The sequence below is a fragment of the Cervus elaphus genome, chromosome 9 (genome assembly GCF_910594005.1).
Source record: "Cervus elaphus chromosome 9, mCerEla1.1, whole genome shotgun sequence".
Lineage (NCBI taxonomy): Eukaryota > Metazoa > Chordata > Mammalia > Artiodactyla > Cervidae > Cervus > Cervus elaphus.
The window spans coordinates 45,275,882-45,290,427 of NC_057823.1; the positions used below are offsets into that span (position 1 = coordinate 45,275,882).

Consider the following 14,546-nt stretch of genomic DNA (forward strand, 5'->3'; position numbering starts at 1 on the left):
CAGAGCAAGCAAGAGTATGCAGTAAATATTTATGATCAACCAGAAAACAAAACACAAGCTCCATCACTGGATGGTACACAAACTGCAGGAAGCTTAGGAGGGAGGGGCGGGGCAGGGCGACTCGGCCGCTGGCGAGGGCTGCCCTATCTTTTGGCAATAAATAAAGCTTGGGAAACTTGAAACCTTGACCATTTGGGTTTTATGTCTCAAACACTGGTGAGTCCTGGCGGCTCTTTGGACGCAGCGGTTACAGGGCCTGCGGCCCGCTCAACATGCGGAGGGCGGGTGTGGGGTGCAGACACTGGGAAGGAGCGAGGTGGGAGGCGTGTGCAGGGCTGGGGGCGGCGGCAGCGGTTATTGCTCGGGGGTGTGTGTGGGGGTGCGGACTGCCGCGAGCACTCGCCGCGGTGAGGTAAACGGCTTCGAAGGGTTGGTGGCCGCGGCCTCGAGCTAACCTCCTAGCCAGGGACGGCTCAATCAAGAGATTGAGCTTTGACACCCTGCGGTCCCTGTGCATGTGTCTTGGCGCGAATTGCAGCGCGTGCGCATCGAGCGAATCTCGAGGCTTCATTGGTCTCTGGAAGAGGCGCTGTGCGCATGCGTGTTGCGCAGTTGGCCCGTATCACCCCGTCTGGATGCAAGCCCTGCGCATGCGCTTTCCGTAGCTATGCGCCAGAGACGCGGCGCTGTGCGCTTGGCAACCCCCGTCAACACCCCGAGGCCACAGTCTGGGGCCAAGGGAAGTTGAGTGTGGCCCTTGGGACCCCAAGGTGAGAATCCGCCACACTCCCTCTAGTCGACTCTACGAAGTGCCTGGAAGGGACTGTGCGTGCGCACGTTGGGGCGCCTGGGGAACCGCGCTCGTGCTCCAGGCCCGCGGTCCCAGCGCAGGCGTGCCGGGACGTCGCACCCCAGGTATGTCCGGCACCGGGGCCCCGCCGGTGCCGAATAAGCTGACGAGGTGGGCGCGGGGCGCAGGCTTAGACCGGGCTGTGGTCAGGGGACGTGGGCGCGGCCGTGGCCAAGGCAGGGGCCACGGCGACCGGCTGGGCCAGCCGCGGCGGAAAGAGCCTGTCGTCGAAGGTGGCCGCCAGCTTGTCCAGCAGCGCACCCGGGGTCCCGGCACACAGGCCGGACCCCGGGCATCCACCACCCGGCTCCTCCTCGATGACGGGGATGGAGGATGTGGCTGGGTCGTCGCCTGCTCTGCCGTCGGGCGGGCAGTCGACACTGTCTCCGCGGCGCAGGGGTGCGCGTGCGGGGCGGGGGGCACCAGATTGGGCTGTGGATGGGGTGGGGGGCGCAGCACGTGCTCCAGGGTCGCTGTGCTGCCGGCCCCGCTGCTGCCACTGTTTGCGTGCATGGGGGTGCGGGTGCGCGCGCGCCCTATGGCGCGCTGTGGCAGACAGGGCGTCGTCGAAGTGCGGGTCGTGGCGTAGAAACTCGTGGAACAGCGCGTCTGTCTTCTCGTCGATGCTGTAGTCGCGGCGCGGGGCACGGCGAGGCCAGGCACGCGGGCTGCGGGGACGGACGGGTGTCTCTGGAGCGGAGCTCTCGAAGCTGCAGCCCACGGTGGCCTCACGGCCTGCACTCGTAAAGGAGGAGCGCTTCTCAGGCGCGCTGGGGGGCCCATCATCCCCCGCGCCGCGGCCTTCGATGCTGGCATAGCCGCTGTCCATCTGCAGCAGCTTGCGTGGTCCGCCCGTCTCTCCATCTGCCGGCCGCGGCATGGGTGTGGGCGGCGGCGAGGGCGGTGGAAAGGCGGGTGCGGCGCCCCCAGAGCCCGAGCCCGAGCTGTCGCCACTGCGCACCGAGTCACGGTCGTTGCCGCTGCTGCTGTGGTCTGAGGAGGCAGCCGCGTGCAGCTCGAGCGAGGCACGCAAACTCCAGATATCGCGGTAGATGGTCGGAGCCTGCTCGAGCCCCGCGTCTCGCTCTCCATCTGAGTCTTGTAGCTGTTCAGGCCCCGCGATGATGCCGCGCTCCAGGGGGGACTCAGGGCTCGCTCCTCCTGCGGCGCCCACCTCCTCAGCTGCCTCTAGCCTGCAAACCAGGCCTCAGTCAGGAGGCTGCATTAGGCCCCCTCCTTCCCCCAACCCCGCGCCCCCTCCCCCACCCGCCTCCTGACCACCCTGCTTCTCGGTCCAGGAGGATGGGCACAGGTGGGAACCCTCCAGGCTTGGCCGGGCCGTGGAAGATGATGTTTCTGAGTGCTGCCTGTCCACTTTGGCCTGGATGCTCTTGGGTTAACCTGGAGCTGTCCTGGCACCTGCCAGTTCAACCAGGGCCTTACAGGATGAGAGATGGGAGGGAGGTTCAAGAGGGAGGGGATATATGTATAATACGTGTATCTATGGCTGACTTATGCCGATGTATGGCAGAAACCAACACGATATTGTAAAGCGATTATCTTTCAATTAAAAATTAATAAAATGTTAAAAGAAAATGTGACCAGGGCATCTGCTGGCAGTGCAGGGGGTTGGCCCCTTGCCCTGAAAGAGTTAAGGCTCTTCTCAGGAGATGCCTTCTTACTAAGAACTTCGTGTACCAAAGGGTTGCTGGGGTTGGATTGGATCAAGTGGAGTCCAACTGAGCCCGGACACCTGGCTGACCCCCCTCCCCCCGCAGGGGGCCACCTTAGCTCCCCCACCACAGATTGACAGGGACCCAGGAGAAAGATACCACATAGAAAGTGTTGATCTCCCCAAACAGGAAGCACCCAGGACTAGGAAGCCTGCCCTGCTCCTGGGGTCCAGTTGTTCATCCTGCTGACAGGGGCCCAAAGTTTCCCGAGAGTTGCCCTTGGGCTGGGGGAGAGGGCGGCACCCCCAGAAGTGGTCACAACAGTTTCTGAGTAGCAGCTGTCCAGCCCCAGGAGCACCAGCAAGTGGGAGGTACCCTGGGTCCACAGCAGAGACCTTCACGCCCTAGGCTTCAGCAGGAAGCAGTGGGCCCCAGCCATTCCTCTACCCTTACCCATTCTCCCCCGATTCCCTTCTCCGATCCGTGCTGGAGAGATGGCCCCAGTGAGGCAGCCTCCAGGAGACTGTGGAGCCAGAGGGACTCGACCGCCCATCCTCTGGGCCACCTATGGGGGATGGGATGGGGCAGGGGCCTACAGGTCCACTCCAGCACCTCTATCTACTGAAAAATACCTGCCGAGACTGGGGGGCGGGCTGGCGGGGCTGGCCAGAAAGGGGCGGGGGCTTGGGAAGACCATGGTGTCGCCCGCGCTGGCAATATACTGGATGAAGTCCATGTGGGGGGCATCTCCTTCCTCCTGCTCCATGCTCTCACTGGCCGCCCGCTGCCGCTGGAAGTGGTGTCGCTTGGGGGAGCCTGTGCAAAGGAAAACCGACCACTTGCCTAAGCCCTCCCAGCACCAGGCTCACTGCCCACATCTGAGCCAGGCCAGCAGACACCAGCCTGGGCCAGGTGAGTCTATCCCGCCCCATGGTGCAGCTGGGAAACCAAGGCACCGAGGACGGGAAGGCCAGGACCAAGAACCTGGCGGCCAGGGCGGGCATGAATGAAAGTGCCAAGGCAGCAAGCAGGTGTGACCAGAGCAAGGACTTTTCCTGGACATCAGGTAACAGACACGGCCTGGCTGAAGGCCAAAGGTAGGGTCAAGTAAGGGACAGGGAAGGGGGAGAGGTGATGCTCTCTCCTGCCAGCTCCGGATCCTGCCTCACTGGTGGGCCAGGGAGCCCGGGTGGTGGAGCCTCAGGGGTGGGGATGGTAGTAACCCAGCAGACAGGTTCTGCTGCTTCCTGCCTGCATTTGCCTATAATCACCTCTGGAATTACAGGCTCCATCTAGGCTCCCAGTGGGGCAGCAGGACAAGCCCTCCCCTCCCCTTCCCGGCCAGGAGCACTCAACCAGAAATCAGCCGTCCCTCGCCCCATGGCGCAGGAGCCTGGCTCCAGCAAGGGGACTCGTGCTGTCCCTGGTCCCCTCACCCTGCCTCTCCTGGCACTGGGACCTGCCACCTCCACCACAGGGCAGTAGGTGCCCTAGCAGCCTCGCCCTGCTGAGCTCCAGTGAGCAGCCTTGGTCCCAGGAGTTGGTGCCACACCCCACCACTGCCACCCCCCACCTGCATGGCCCTTGGGTTGAGGTTTAGAAGCCCTGTGTCCAGGGCTCCATGAGCAGGGGTCTGCAGCATCAAAGGCCCACCACCTGTGGTTGTAAATGAAGTTTTACTGGCACACAGCCATACTATTGTACATGTCATCTAGGAGTGCTCTCACTAGCGCAGCAAACTGACTACAGTGCCAGAAACACGCTGTACGAGGCCTCACTGGAGAAGCTCACTGTTGTCCGCTCCAGCTGGACAAGCCCTGGCTTTACTGGGGCACTGTGTGCAGCCCCAGGTCACCCTCCTGACCAGCTTGTGGGCCAGATGCCCACTGGTGAGCAGATGATGCTGGCCAGTCTGGGGTGGGGACGGGGGACCATCCCCCCCCACCCCGACGGTGCAGAGCTGGTTGCTGCTCCACATCTCCCTGGGCCTCACTCCCCACCAGGGGCTGCAGCTTACCTCTTGTGTCCAGACTGGATGCCCGCTGGCTGGGCTCCAGTTTCCATTTCTTGACCTTGAAGTAGGGGCTGGCCCCGTCCAGGCTAGCATGACGCCTCAGGCGGGTGAAGAACTGCAGGACGGGGCCTGCCCCAGAGCCTGGGCCCACATCCCCAGGCCCTGCTGCGGCCCCCTGCGCACCAGGCTTGGCACTCCTGGCCCCAGTGTCCAGCTGTGAGAGAAGAGAGATGCTCTGAGACCCGCTGACCCCTCCCTGCTGCCCGAGTGCCTGCCTGGCTTGGGCCACTTGTCACTTCCTTGGAGTGCAGAGGAAGAGCAGAGAGCTGGGGCTGGTGGGGGCCACGCTAAACCAGGGGGCTGGGCCTCCCCCCACCCCCCAGACCCTGTCTGAGAGGTTCCCCAGGCACAAGCCAGCTGTGTCCTGCCCAGCCCAGAACAGGACAGGGTAGGGGATGTCCTGTCCCACAGCCTGGGATGGTCCTGACCATGCCCTCTCCTGCTGCTGGACAACCCTGGAGGAGGTGAGCCAGGTGCATGTGTGCCCCATGTATAACTGGCCCCTCTTCCTCCCGGGGAGGGGACCAGGTAGAGGCCCATAGGCTGACCCATGCTGGAGGAGGGGGCAGAGGACATGGGGGGAGGCCTCACCGAGCTGCCTTCCCCGGAGTCACTGGAGGCCGAGGGGCTGATCCTGAAGTTGGCAGGGCCCACGGCCGAGTTGTAGGGGTCACCTGGCAGGGCGGAGCTAGGGCCCACGGAGCGGCCGGTGAGGGCCTTCCCCGGGGGCTGTGGGACAGAGCCAGGGGGGAGGAGGAAGCAGTGACAGGTCAAAGAGCACGGGTGGGTGAGGGGGTGTGCTGGACCCCCACCCACTGGACCTGGCCAGGCCCCACTTCCCACGCTGAGGTGAAGGGCACAGCTGGGGGAGGGTGTGGGTGGGCAAGGTGGTACCTGCTGGGTGGGGGTGGGTGGGGTGGGGTGGGGTCCCACCCCTGAGCTCCGGGCCAGCTGACACCTGACTCACCTGGAATATGGCAAGGCTGGCCTTGGGGGCAACCGTGGGGTGTGGTGTGGCAGTTGCACTGGCCTCGCCGGAGTCGCACTCATGAATGGTGACGATCTTGAGGGGCGGCAGGTGCAGGTGGGTGAGGCGGGCATTCTTCAGGTGGTGGAAGTCCCCCTCCGTCAGGGTGTACCTGCGCCCAGCGCGCCTGCCCGTCACCTCGAGCGAGCGGGCCCCCCCCCACACACACCCCAGTGCCCTCTCCAGCCCCACTGTCAGTCTGCCCACCAGGTGCTGGGGAGGGCGGGGGCGGAAAGGCGAGTTCCCAGGTTAGCCGCTGCACTGGCCCTCCTTACCGGCGGCCCTTGTCCTGCGCCTTCCTACTCTGCTCAAACAGGGCTGCTTCATTGAAGGACACCCGGCGGCCAGTGGAGCTGGTGGACAAGAAGCGCTGGGTCTCGGTGTCCTGACCCTCCGGATCCTCCCCCCTGAACTCAGGGTCTGCGAGGAGAGCCAAGAGAGGGTGGGCCACGAGTGGGCCGGCAGGCAGCTAGGGAGGGGAGTGGTTGGGAAGGGAGCACAGAGGGCCCGGCTAACCACCAGGGGCGGGGCAGGGTGGGAGGGTGGACGGGCACTCGCTCAACCGCTCACACACTCACTCACGCAGCACGCGCCTGTGAGCACCTACGCGTGGGCTTAAGGAAACAGAGATGAGTCGGAATCGAGCCGCGCCCAGTCTGGTGGGGGAGACAGACAGACACAGATGGTCAGGTGGCCCAAGGGGGGCGGCCGCGGAGTGGCCAGGTGGGGGCAGACAGGCTGGGACAGGGCCTGGCAGAGCGCCTCACCTTGGGCAGGGTGGGCACCGTTGTCCAGGTAGGTGGTGGTGGTCTTCTCTGCTTCCTCTGGGGCTCTGGGGAGTGCAGTGAGAGAGCATGGTGGGCCTGTGGACCCAGACTGGCTGCCCTCCCTGGGGCCCCAGCAGGGCTCCTGTCCATAGGCAGCATCCTGAGCTCACTGCACCTGCTCTTAGTGGGACACTCACGCTGACCTGTCCCACTTCCCCTGGGGGGGTCTGCGCACCTGTGGAGGCGTCGGTGCACCTCCCAGCAGCGTCTGCAGAGCAGCAGTGCACCCGACAGCACCACGAGGGCACCCCCGACAAAGAGCGCCATCACCACCATCAGGAGCAGATAGTTGTCCAGGACCGGGTCGGGCTCTGCCTACGGGGTCAGCAGGTCAGGGGTCAGGGCCAGTGGGCATGACCTCTGGCAGCCCTGCCCCACCCCCACTCCCCCCATCCCTCACTCACTGTGGGGCGATCCGTGGCGTTGTCCCACGTCGTGGTCAGGGCAACCGTGGCGGTGGTGGTGGCGGCGGCGGCCGTAGCCATGGTGGCCGTGGGCTGCATGTTGAGGCTAGGAGGAGGGGTGGGGGGCGGAGGCAGGGCCTGCTCAGCTCCAGCTCCCGCGTCCCCCCTCCTGCCTGCCTTCCCGGGAGCGGGAGCAGGGGCCCACACAGGGCTGTGACTCACAGAGTGGTGGTAGTGGGGGAGCCCCGAGGCAGCCCCCACCGGCTCGGATCAGACCTCCATGTCCCCCCTTTTTTGAAAAAGAGGAGGCGCGTGCGTATCAACAACCAGTTTCCCCAGCCGGTAGGGCCGGCCCGGCAAGGTGGCGCGGGCAGGGAGCCCTGCCCAGAAAAGGGGAAACTGAGACCTGAATCAGCTCACTACCGCCAGACCCCAGGGGTCTGGCCTGCCCCATCCGGGGAGCCTCGGCCCCAGGAGACGGTTTCCAAAATAGCGGGTACTCAAGACCATCCGCAGGGCTGTCTAGCCAGGACGGAGAGGCCGAGCCCCGGGACCCCCAGGTCACGACTCCAGGAGGTTCAGGACTCACTCCGCCCAGCGCTAGTGGGAGTGACAAGGCCAAAGGAGGCGCATCTGTTCCCAACCCTCAAGAATCTGGTTCCCATGGTGACTGAGCTAGCAGGCCGAGCTGGGGAGGGGGGGGGGGGGCGGCGGGGAGGGAGGCGGGTTGCCAGGGAGCATTGGGGAGGGGAGGGGGCGCGGGGGAGGGAGGCCTCCTACTGGGGCGGCTGGAGCCAGCCCGGGGCGGCAAGATGGCTGCTGCCGCCGCCGCCCGCCGGTGCCGGCCGTCCGCGTGCCCCCGCCGCACCCCCTCGCTGCCGGAGCCGGCCGGCTCCACGTCTGCCTGACGCTTGGGGCGCCGAGACAGGAAGGGTCTCAGATCTCAGCAGAGGGACTGCCTGGACGTTGCACCTGACCGCCCTCCCCAACACGCCCTCCGGGTGGGAAAGACCGGCGGCCGCACTCTGGAATGTCAGGGAACGGAGTCTGGGGCAAGGATGACCAGCAGCTCTGACTGGGCACTGCGCGCGGCCCCTGCCCACAGGAATGGGAGAGACTGTGCACAGGTTCCAGCGCCCCCAATCCATCGGGGTTTTCACCCTACTGGACGCGAGGAACGGGGAGACCGAGGCCCATTGCAGGGGAGGGGCCTGGCAAAAGCCAGGTGTCCTCGACACTTCGGGTCAGAGGCTGGTCGCGGCTCCCCTGCATCCGTGGGGGAGGGGGCCCCTCTATGTAGGTCGGGAAATGAGTTCAGGCTAGAGGGGGAGGTAGCAAAGGCACAGGGACGTTGACAGGAGACCAGGAAAGACAGTAGGAGGCCCAGGGGGAAGGGAGGTGGGCTTCTAGGGGGCAGTCGGGGACGTGAACCTAGGGCGGAGGTTGGCCACAGGCCACCCTTAAGTCCCGCGGGGCCTCGGCTCCGGATCGGGCTTGCCACTGCGCCCACCCCCGCGTCCCCAACCGGCCCCGGAGATGGGGATGGCAAGAAGTGAGATGCAGATAACCGACTTCGGGCATGTCTCAACCTCGGGCTAAGCCAGGGGGCGGAAATGCCACGACTCGGGCCGAATTTCTCAAGGGGAAACAGGCTGGGAAGGGCGTGGGCGAGGGTCCCTATGCCGGGCGCCGAAGTCCGGGTGCAGAGCGCCGCAGGTTGGCCCCCACGCCGGCCACGGCTCCTCCGCTCGCAGCCTCCGGCCTCGCCGCCTCGCGGGCAAGGGCCGGAGATCTCTAGCCAGAGCTAGCCGTGCGGCCTCGCCCTGCCCCCCGCCCGACCCGGTGCAACCCCAGGCCCGCGCGCGCCTACCTCAGCGCCGGGGTGCGCGGCCCATGGGCGGCGGGCAGGCGGCTGCGCAGCGCTCCCGGCTGGCTCCGGCGCCCGGTAGCCGCGGTAGCGGGAGGAGAATTTATGAATGGAGAGCGCGGCGCGCGGGGGAGGTAGGCGCGAGAGGAGGGGCTGCACACGTGATCGCGTTGGCGGCTAGCCAGCTCCGACCCGCTCGGTACTGCCGGGAGCCGCCCGGTCCCCGGCCGGTCGCCCCCACCGCTCTCGCCACCGCGTCTCGCTTGCTTGTTCGGCGCCGGCCGCCGCCTCTCCTTCCCTTCCGGAGGGGGCGGGAGGCGGAGCCTACGCTCCCGGGCGCCCCCTCCCCACGCGGAGCCGCCCTCTCCAGAGGCAGCTGAATCTCCGTACCAGGTCCACGGCGCACGATTCCTCGACCCTTCCCGTGGATCCCAGGGGACGGGGGAACCAAAGGGGTGTTGGTCCTGGGGCGCACGACTCCCCGCAGCCCAGTGTCCTGGGGGTGCACAGACTCCCGTCGATGGCTTTCCCAATTGGGGAGCCTATTGGGTGCACAGCCAGGGAGCTCTGGGGCACGTGTCCATCTTTCTTCCCTTGTGTGGGCTGCACTGTCAGGGTCGCCTTGTTAACACTAGCAGAGATAATGGAACCCAACCTATTGTGAGTGCCACCAAACAGGACTACCCTGCTGAAACTCCATGTCAAGTCAACCCCAAAGCTGTTCATTCTCAGACAACTATGCATCCTCCCTCTAGATGCTAAGGTCATCAAGCTACCACCAGCGGGGCTGGGGTCCCATCCCAGTTTGCCGGGCCTTGTGTTCAACACAGCTCAATGGCTCCGCTTTCCTGTGCAGTGAGAGTGGAAGGACCATTCCAACCCCAGGGCCTTTGTACCAGCAGCTGCCAGACCTGAACGGCCTGCTCCCTGCCTTGCTTCCTTCAGCTCTTACTCTCACCCCATGTTCCCATGCCCTGCTACACTTGGCTTCTCTTCGAGGCCCTGCGTGTCATTGCCTGCTGCTTGTTCCTGTGTGTTGTGTCCCTGCTCACCTCTGCCTCTTGACCTCCCAGAACAGGAGTTCAGTTGCATTGGGTCCCTGAGCATATCCCTGGGGGGAGCACAGTGGAGGGAACATGAGTGTTAAGCGGATGAAAAGGGGACACTGCCAATGGAGGACAAGGAGCAGTCAGGGGGACAACTACCCAGGAAGGCTGGCTCTGGGCACGTGTGAAATGCATGTGCGAAGTCCTTGAGGTCCCAGAGTGTGTGGGCTGAAGATGAACATGCCAGAGGAACAGGGGGAAGCCAGTTTGTGGTTCCCAGGACGGGAGTGATATTGTCCCTCTTGGCTGTGCGTGGACGAGGCACTGTGATGAGGCCAGGAAGGAGCGGGGGGGCCATCCAAGCCAGCAATGGCTGCAGTGGCAGAGCTGGGTGGAGGACCCTTGTTGACCGGTCCAGCAGAGAATTCCAGGATAACCCCAGGTTTGGAACCTGGATAACAGGTAGCCCCGTCCCCTTGGCTACCCTGGAAGGGGAATTAGAGACCAGTCCAGTAGATTGGTTTGAAGCGCGGATTAGAATAGGCCTCCATTCCAGTAGGATCCAGGGCTCCGAGAGGCGGCGTGGACAGGACGCACCCCTAAGAAATGGGAGTACAGCTTCCCTTTGCAAACATCCAACTAGGGCTAGGATGCCCAACGCATAGGGACCGACTCCCTAGGAGCCCTTAACAGCTCTGGGGTAGAGGGTCTGGCGGGGGTCTGGGCCCCAGGCCTCAGGCCTCCCTGGTGTGGGAGCCTCTTTTGGACACAGCACCTGCGCAGCCACGGGCCCAGGTGTGACACCTCTCCCTGGCGCTCTGCATCCGTCCACTCCTCAGCCAAGGCCCTTCCGATGTTAAGTCCCAGCCCCGCGGAGCCCGACTTCGCCTTTTCCGGGAGCCCAAGGTGGGGGCTAGGACCCAACCCCTGGAGACGACCTGCCGGAGCGCGGGGGCGGCGCGGTGACGTCAGCGCCGCGAGCGAGGCGGCGCGGGCCGCGGTGACGGCAGAGCAGCACTGGGCCGCCCGCGCGCACGCGCCCCTGCGTCTGCAGCGCGCGGGGGCGGTGGCCGGGCGGGGCCGAGGGGAGCGCACCTCCGGGCGCAGTGCGCCCTCTGCCGGCGCCCTTAGGGTTACAGCCAAGAGGTTCCTGCTGGACGCTTGCAGGAGCTGAATACTCTTCTACCTGGGATGCCGTCCCCGGTTCGCCGCCTGCACCTCCCACAGTCACAGCCTGTTCTATCCGGCCCTCGCCCCTTTGTTATTTTTATGTATTTATCTTCTTTTTTTTAAAAAATTTGTTACTTCGTAATGTACTGCACAACTTATAAACTGTGTTGCGCGCGTGCTAAGTCTCTTCAGTCGAGTCCGACTCTTTACGACCCTATCGACTGTAGTCCACCAGGTTCCTCTGTCCACGGGATTCTCTTGGCAAGAATACTGGGACGGGTTGCCATGCCCTCCTCCAGAGAATCTTCCCCACCGAAAGGTCGAACTCGCGTCTCCTGCATTGGCAGGCAGGTTCTTTACCACTATTGCCACCTCGGGCGCTCTTATATTACGTTAATGTCTGTTAAACGCCCCCACCACCCCCAACTAGAGCAGGAATCCCGCTATTTCCTTGATGTCTCCCCAGCGCCTGACATCCAACGAGCGTCCCCCAAATCTTGAATTAAGTGTTTCCGTAACTTCTCCGTGCAGGCTTCTGGTCCTCAGGGTGCAGAGTCGTGTAACCGATCTCCCTCAAGGTACCACAGGGCTAGGAGCGCTCACCGGAAGGAAACTACAATCCCCAGCATGCCACGCGCCCAGGTGGTGCTTCGTCTTCTGCATCGCGCGCAGCGCGCCGGGAGTCGTAGTTCGCGCGTGCGCTCTCGCCGGGGTCCTTCTCCCAGAAGTCCTCTCGCGTCGTCCTCCTCGCCCTCCAGGCCGCTCGTGTTTAACAGGAGTCAGCTCGCCTCAGCGTTGCCTTCCGCTGTCCGCCAGCCATCATGCTGCCCGCCGCGTTGCTCCGCCGTCCGCGTTTGGGCCGCCTCGTACGCCAGGTCCGCGCCTACGCCGAGGCCGCCGCTGCTCAGGCCCCTGCGGCGGGTCCGGGACAGATGTCCTTCACCTTTGCCTCACCCACGCAGGTTCGGACGTCCGCGGTGCTCGGGACCCCATTCTGGACCCCTCCCCCATGTGGCCCAGGATCCGAGCCCCCAGTCCTCAGGTCGGCGACTCTCACTCCAGACCCGCGCCCCTCCTCCGTGTGATCCGGGATGCGAACTCCCAACCCTCAGGTCGGGGACCCGCGTTCCAGACCCTCGCCCTTCCTCTTTGTGGTCCGGGATCCGAGCCCCCAACCTTCAGGTCGGAGACCACCTCCATGCCGGAGCTGTGGTCTGGGATCCGAGCCCCCAGTTCTCGGGTCGCCTACCCTCAGCCCCTATTTCGACATGCACCCATCTTCGCGGGGTTCACAACCTGAGCCCCTCGGCCCTCCTGCAGAATTCAGTGTGTCCTCCCTGGCGGCTCGCTGGTGGTGCTTTAACCGTATCTGCTTCCGCGAAAGCTAGGGTGTCGATTTCGTCCTCAAGTAGAGGAAGGTGCTGCACCCCTCCGAAACATTGGCCGCAGCGGAGCCGCCTGTGCCCCCCACCCCCACCCCCAGCTGTCAGTCCTGTTCTAGCTATTTAACTACAGAGGACACCGAGGGACTAGCCTTAGGTGACCCTTTCTTCACGTGTGTTCTCTAGGTGTTCTTCAACGGCGCCAATGTCCGCCAGGTGGACGTGCCCACGCAGACCGGCGCCTTCGGCATCCTTGCAGCCCATGTGCCCACATTGCAGGTCCTGCGGCCAGGCCTGGTTGTGGTCCACGCTGAGGATGGCACCACCTCCAAATACTTCGGTGAGTCGAGTGGGCACACAGAGAGTAGGGGACGTTCGTCTCAGCCGACTGTTTTCAGTCCAGTTTTCAGCTGGCAGCTTGAGAAAGGGCGCCAGGGACATAGACCGCCCCCATACCGGCAGTGGTCTAATTGTGGTTTGGGATGTAACCGCTCAGCAGTTGGGACTGACAGACTGGGGAAAGAGATCTAAGAGTGCTGCCTGGCAGGGGCCTTTTGGAGAAGGGGTCCTTGGTTCTGTAAAGGTCTTCCACAGCATGGCTCCTGTCCAGCACTGGAATTCAGCTGGGGATCACCCCAAACTTAGCTGCTGGGCAAAGAGCGGGGTCTCTGTCTCCATGTCCAACCCCCAGTGGATGCACTTGGTGGCCACCTGTCCACTTGTGTGTTGGGGCCTTTGAACCCTGGAGCCAGGTTGTAGGGTCAGCCTCCCAGCCTCACAGGGGCTGTGGGGCTGACTCTCAAGCTCCCTCTTCCTGCAGTGAGTAGTGGCTCTGTCACAGTGAATGCTGACTCCTCCGTGCAGTTACTGGCTGAGGAAGCCGTCACCTTGGACATGCTGGATCTGGGGGTGAGTGTCCCAGGGGAAGCTGGGGTTTGGTGGGAACAGGTGCTGGGCTGAGGTCCCTGCTCAGCCCTCACCCACCCCCACCCCCTGCAGGCAGCCAAAGCGAACCTGGAGAAGGCACAGTCGGAGCTGTTGGGGGCAGCAGACGAGGCCACTCGGGCTGAGATCCAAATCCGCATCGAGGCCAACGAGGCCTTGGTGAAGGCTCTGGAGTAGGCGGTGCCTGCCTCACACTGGTCCAGCCGGGAGACCGGGCTGGAGCTGGGCAAGGGTGGCCTGGCATGAAGACCCAGCTCCCTGTGGGTGCAGGCTGACAGGGAGCGGGCCTGCGGGGAGCTGTCCTGTTAAAAAGCCACTAGGGGGCAGCACAGTGCCAGTTTCTGCCCAGAGCGCCTCTTGGGGCCCTCCCCCTTTATGCTAAATAAACCCAGGGAAAACAACCCAGCTCTGGCAGGTCGGTGGCTGGGGGCAAGCTGGGACACTTGCCCTGCCCGCAAGGAATGCTGTCCCCCTGGGGGGGGTCTCCTGCCATCTGCACCACCACTCTGCCCCTGCAGTGTCTGCTGCAGAGACTGTTGCTCCTAGCCACCGCCAGCAGACAGCCTGCCCCCTGCCCAGCCCATATTAAAGACCTGGGATTCAACTTGTGTACGCTGATTTTATCCTGCTTGGTGGTGGGCTCCGGATCCAGCCCAGCGTCTCGCTGGCTTCCTGTGTCTGCCCACTAAGGTGGGGTGCTGAACGCCAGCTTCAGCTTTCCTGGGGCCGCAGGCTGTGTCCTGAAACGTTCTGAGTGTCTGCAGTAAGCTGGGGGAGGTAGGGGCACTGCTAGTAAAACCAGGCTGGGTTCTGGCCTTCACCCCGAGAGGGTGGGGACAGGCAAAGGTCACCAAGCTGGGTCTGAGGATGGTGGGCAGGGGTGTGGTTTGCCACTTGTGGGCTGGGCCTGGGCTGCCCAGCGGACAGCAGGGCTCCACCAGGTTCCAGACTGACGTGTGCCCCGCGGGCGCCCCGCCCTAGCTGCACTGGGAAGGGGCCGGCTCTGCCTGCTCCCACGAAAGCCCCGCCCTGTGTTCTCCTGGCCTGTGGGTGGCCCCAGCTGGCTGGGTGCCCAGTCCCTGGTGGTGTTGGCACCTCCGTGGCACCCCGGCCCCTGGAATGGCCCCGGATGGGTGGGGTGGTTGGGCGGGGGCAGTCCTGGCACCTGGAAGCTTCAGTGCTGTCCCACCTCCTTCAGCCAGTCACTCCATTTTTTGCAACTGAGGGGTGTTCCTAGAGCTGGCTTCAGGTGGCCAGCAGGAGTTGCCTTGCCCCCTTCCT

General features: G+C 64.3%; 2 protein-coding genes across 3 annotated transcripts; one reads left to right on the forward strand and one right to left on the reverse strand.

Annotated features, from left to right (window-relative positions):
- Positions 1–17: 17 nt before the first annotated feature.
- Positions 18–9,003, reverse strand: LOC122700075 (CACN subunit beta associated regulatory protein). 2 transcript variants are annotated; one of them, XM_043912661.1, is made up of 10 exons: positions 8,726–9,003; positions 6,856–6,961; positions 6,627–6,766; positions 6,392–6,456; positions 5,900–6,044; positions 5,565–5,660; positions 5,189–5,285; positions 4,541–4,751; positions 3,156–3,339; positions 18–2,043 (listed from the first exon to the last, which is right to left on the reverse strand). In XM_043912661.1, the coding sequence occupies exons 2-10, from the start codon at positions 6,952–6,954 to the stop codon at positions 981–983; spliced, it is 2,100 nt and encodes a 699-aa protein (XP_043768596.1). In that variant the 5' UTR covers positions 6,955–6,961; positions 8,726–9,003; the 3' UTR covers positions 18–980. The 2 variants fall into 2 exon arrangements, with proteins under 2 accessions (XP_043768596.1, XP_043768595.1); XM_043912660.1 differs by having other exon boundaries at positions 5,189–5,326; positions 5,565–5,736.
- A 2,625-nt stretch (positions 9,004–11,628) lies between these two features.
- ATP5F1D (ATP synthase F1 subunit delta) lies at positions 11,629–13,869 on the forward strand. Its single transcript, XM_043912674.1, has 4 exons — positions 11,629–11,900; positions 12,507–12,660; positions 13,141–13,229; positions 13,320–13,869. The coding sequence occupies exons 1-4, from the start codon at positions 11,760–11,762 to the stop codon at positions 13,440–13,442; spliced, it is 507 nt and encodes a 168-aa protein (XP_043768609.1). The 5' UTR covers positions 11,629–11,759; the 3' UTR covers positions 13,443–13,869.
- The last annotated feature ends 677 nt before the right edge of the window (positions 13,870–14,546 follow it).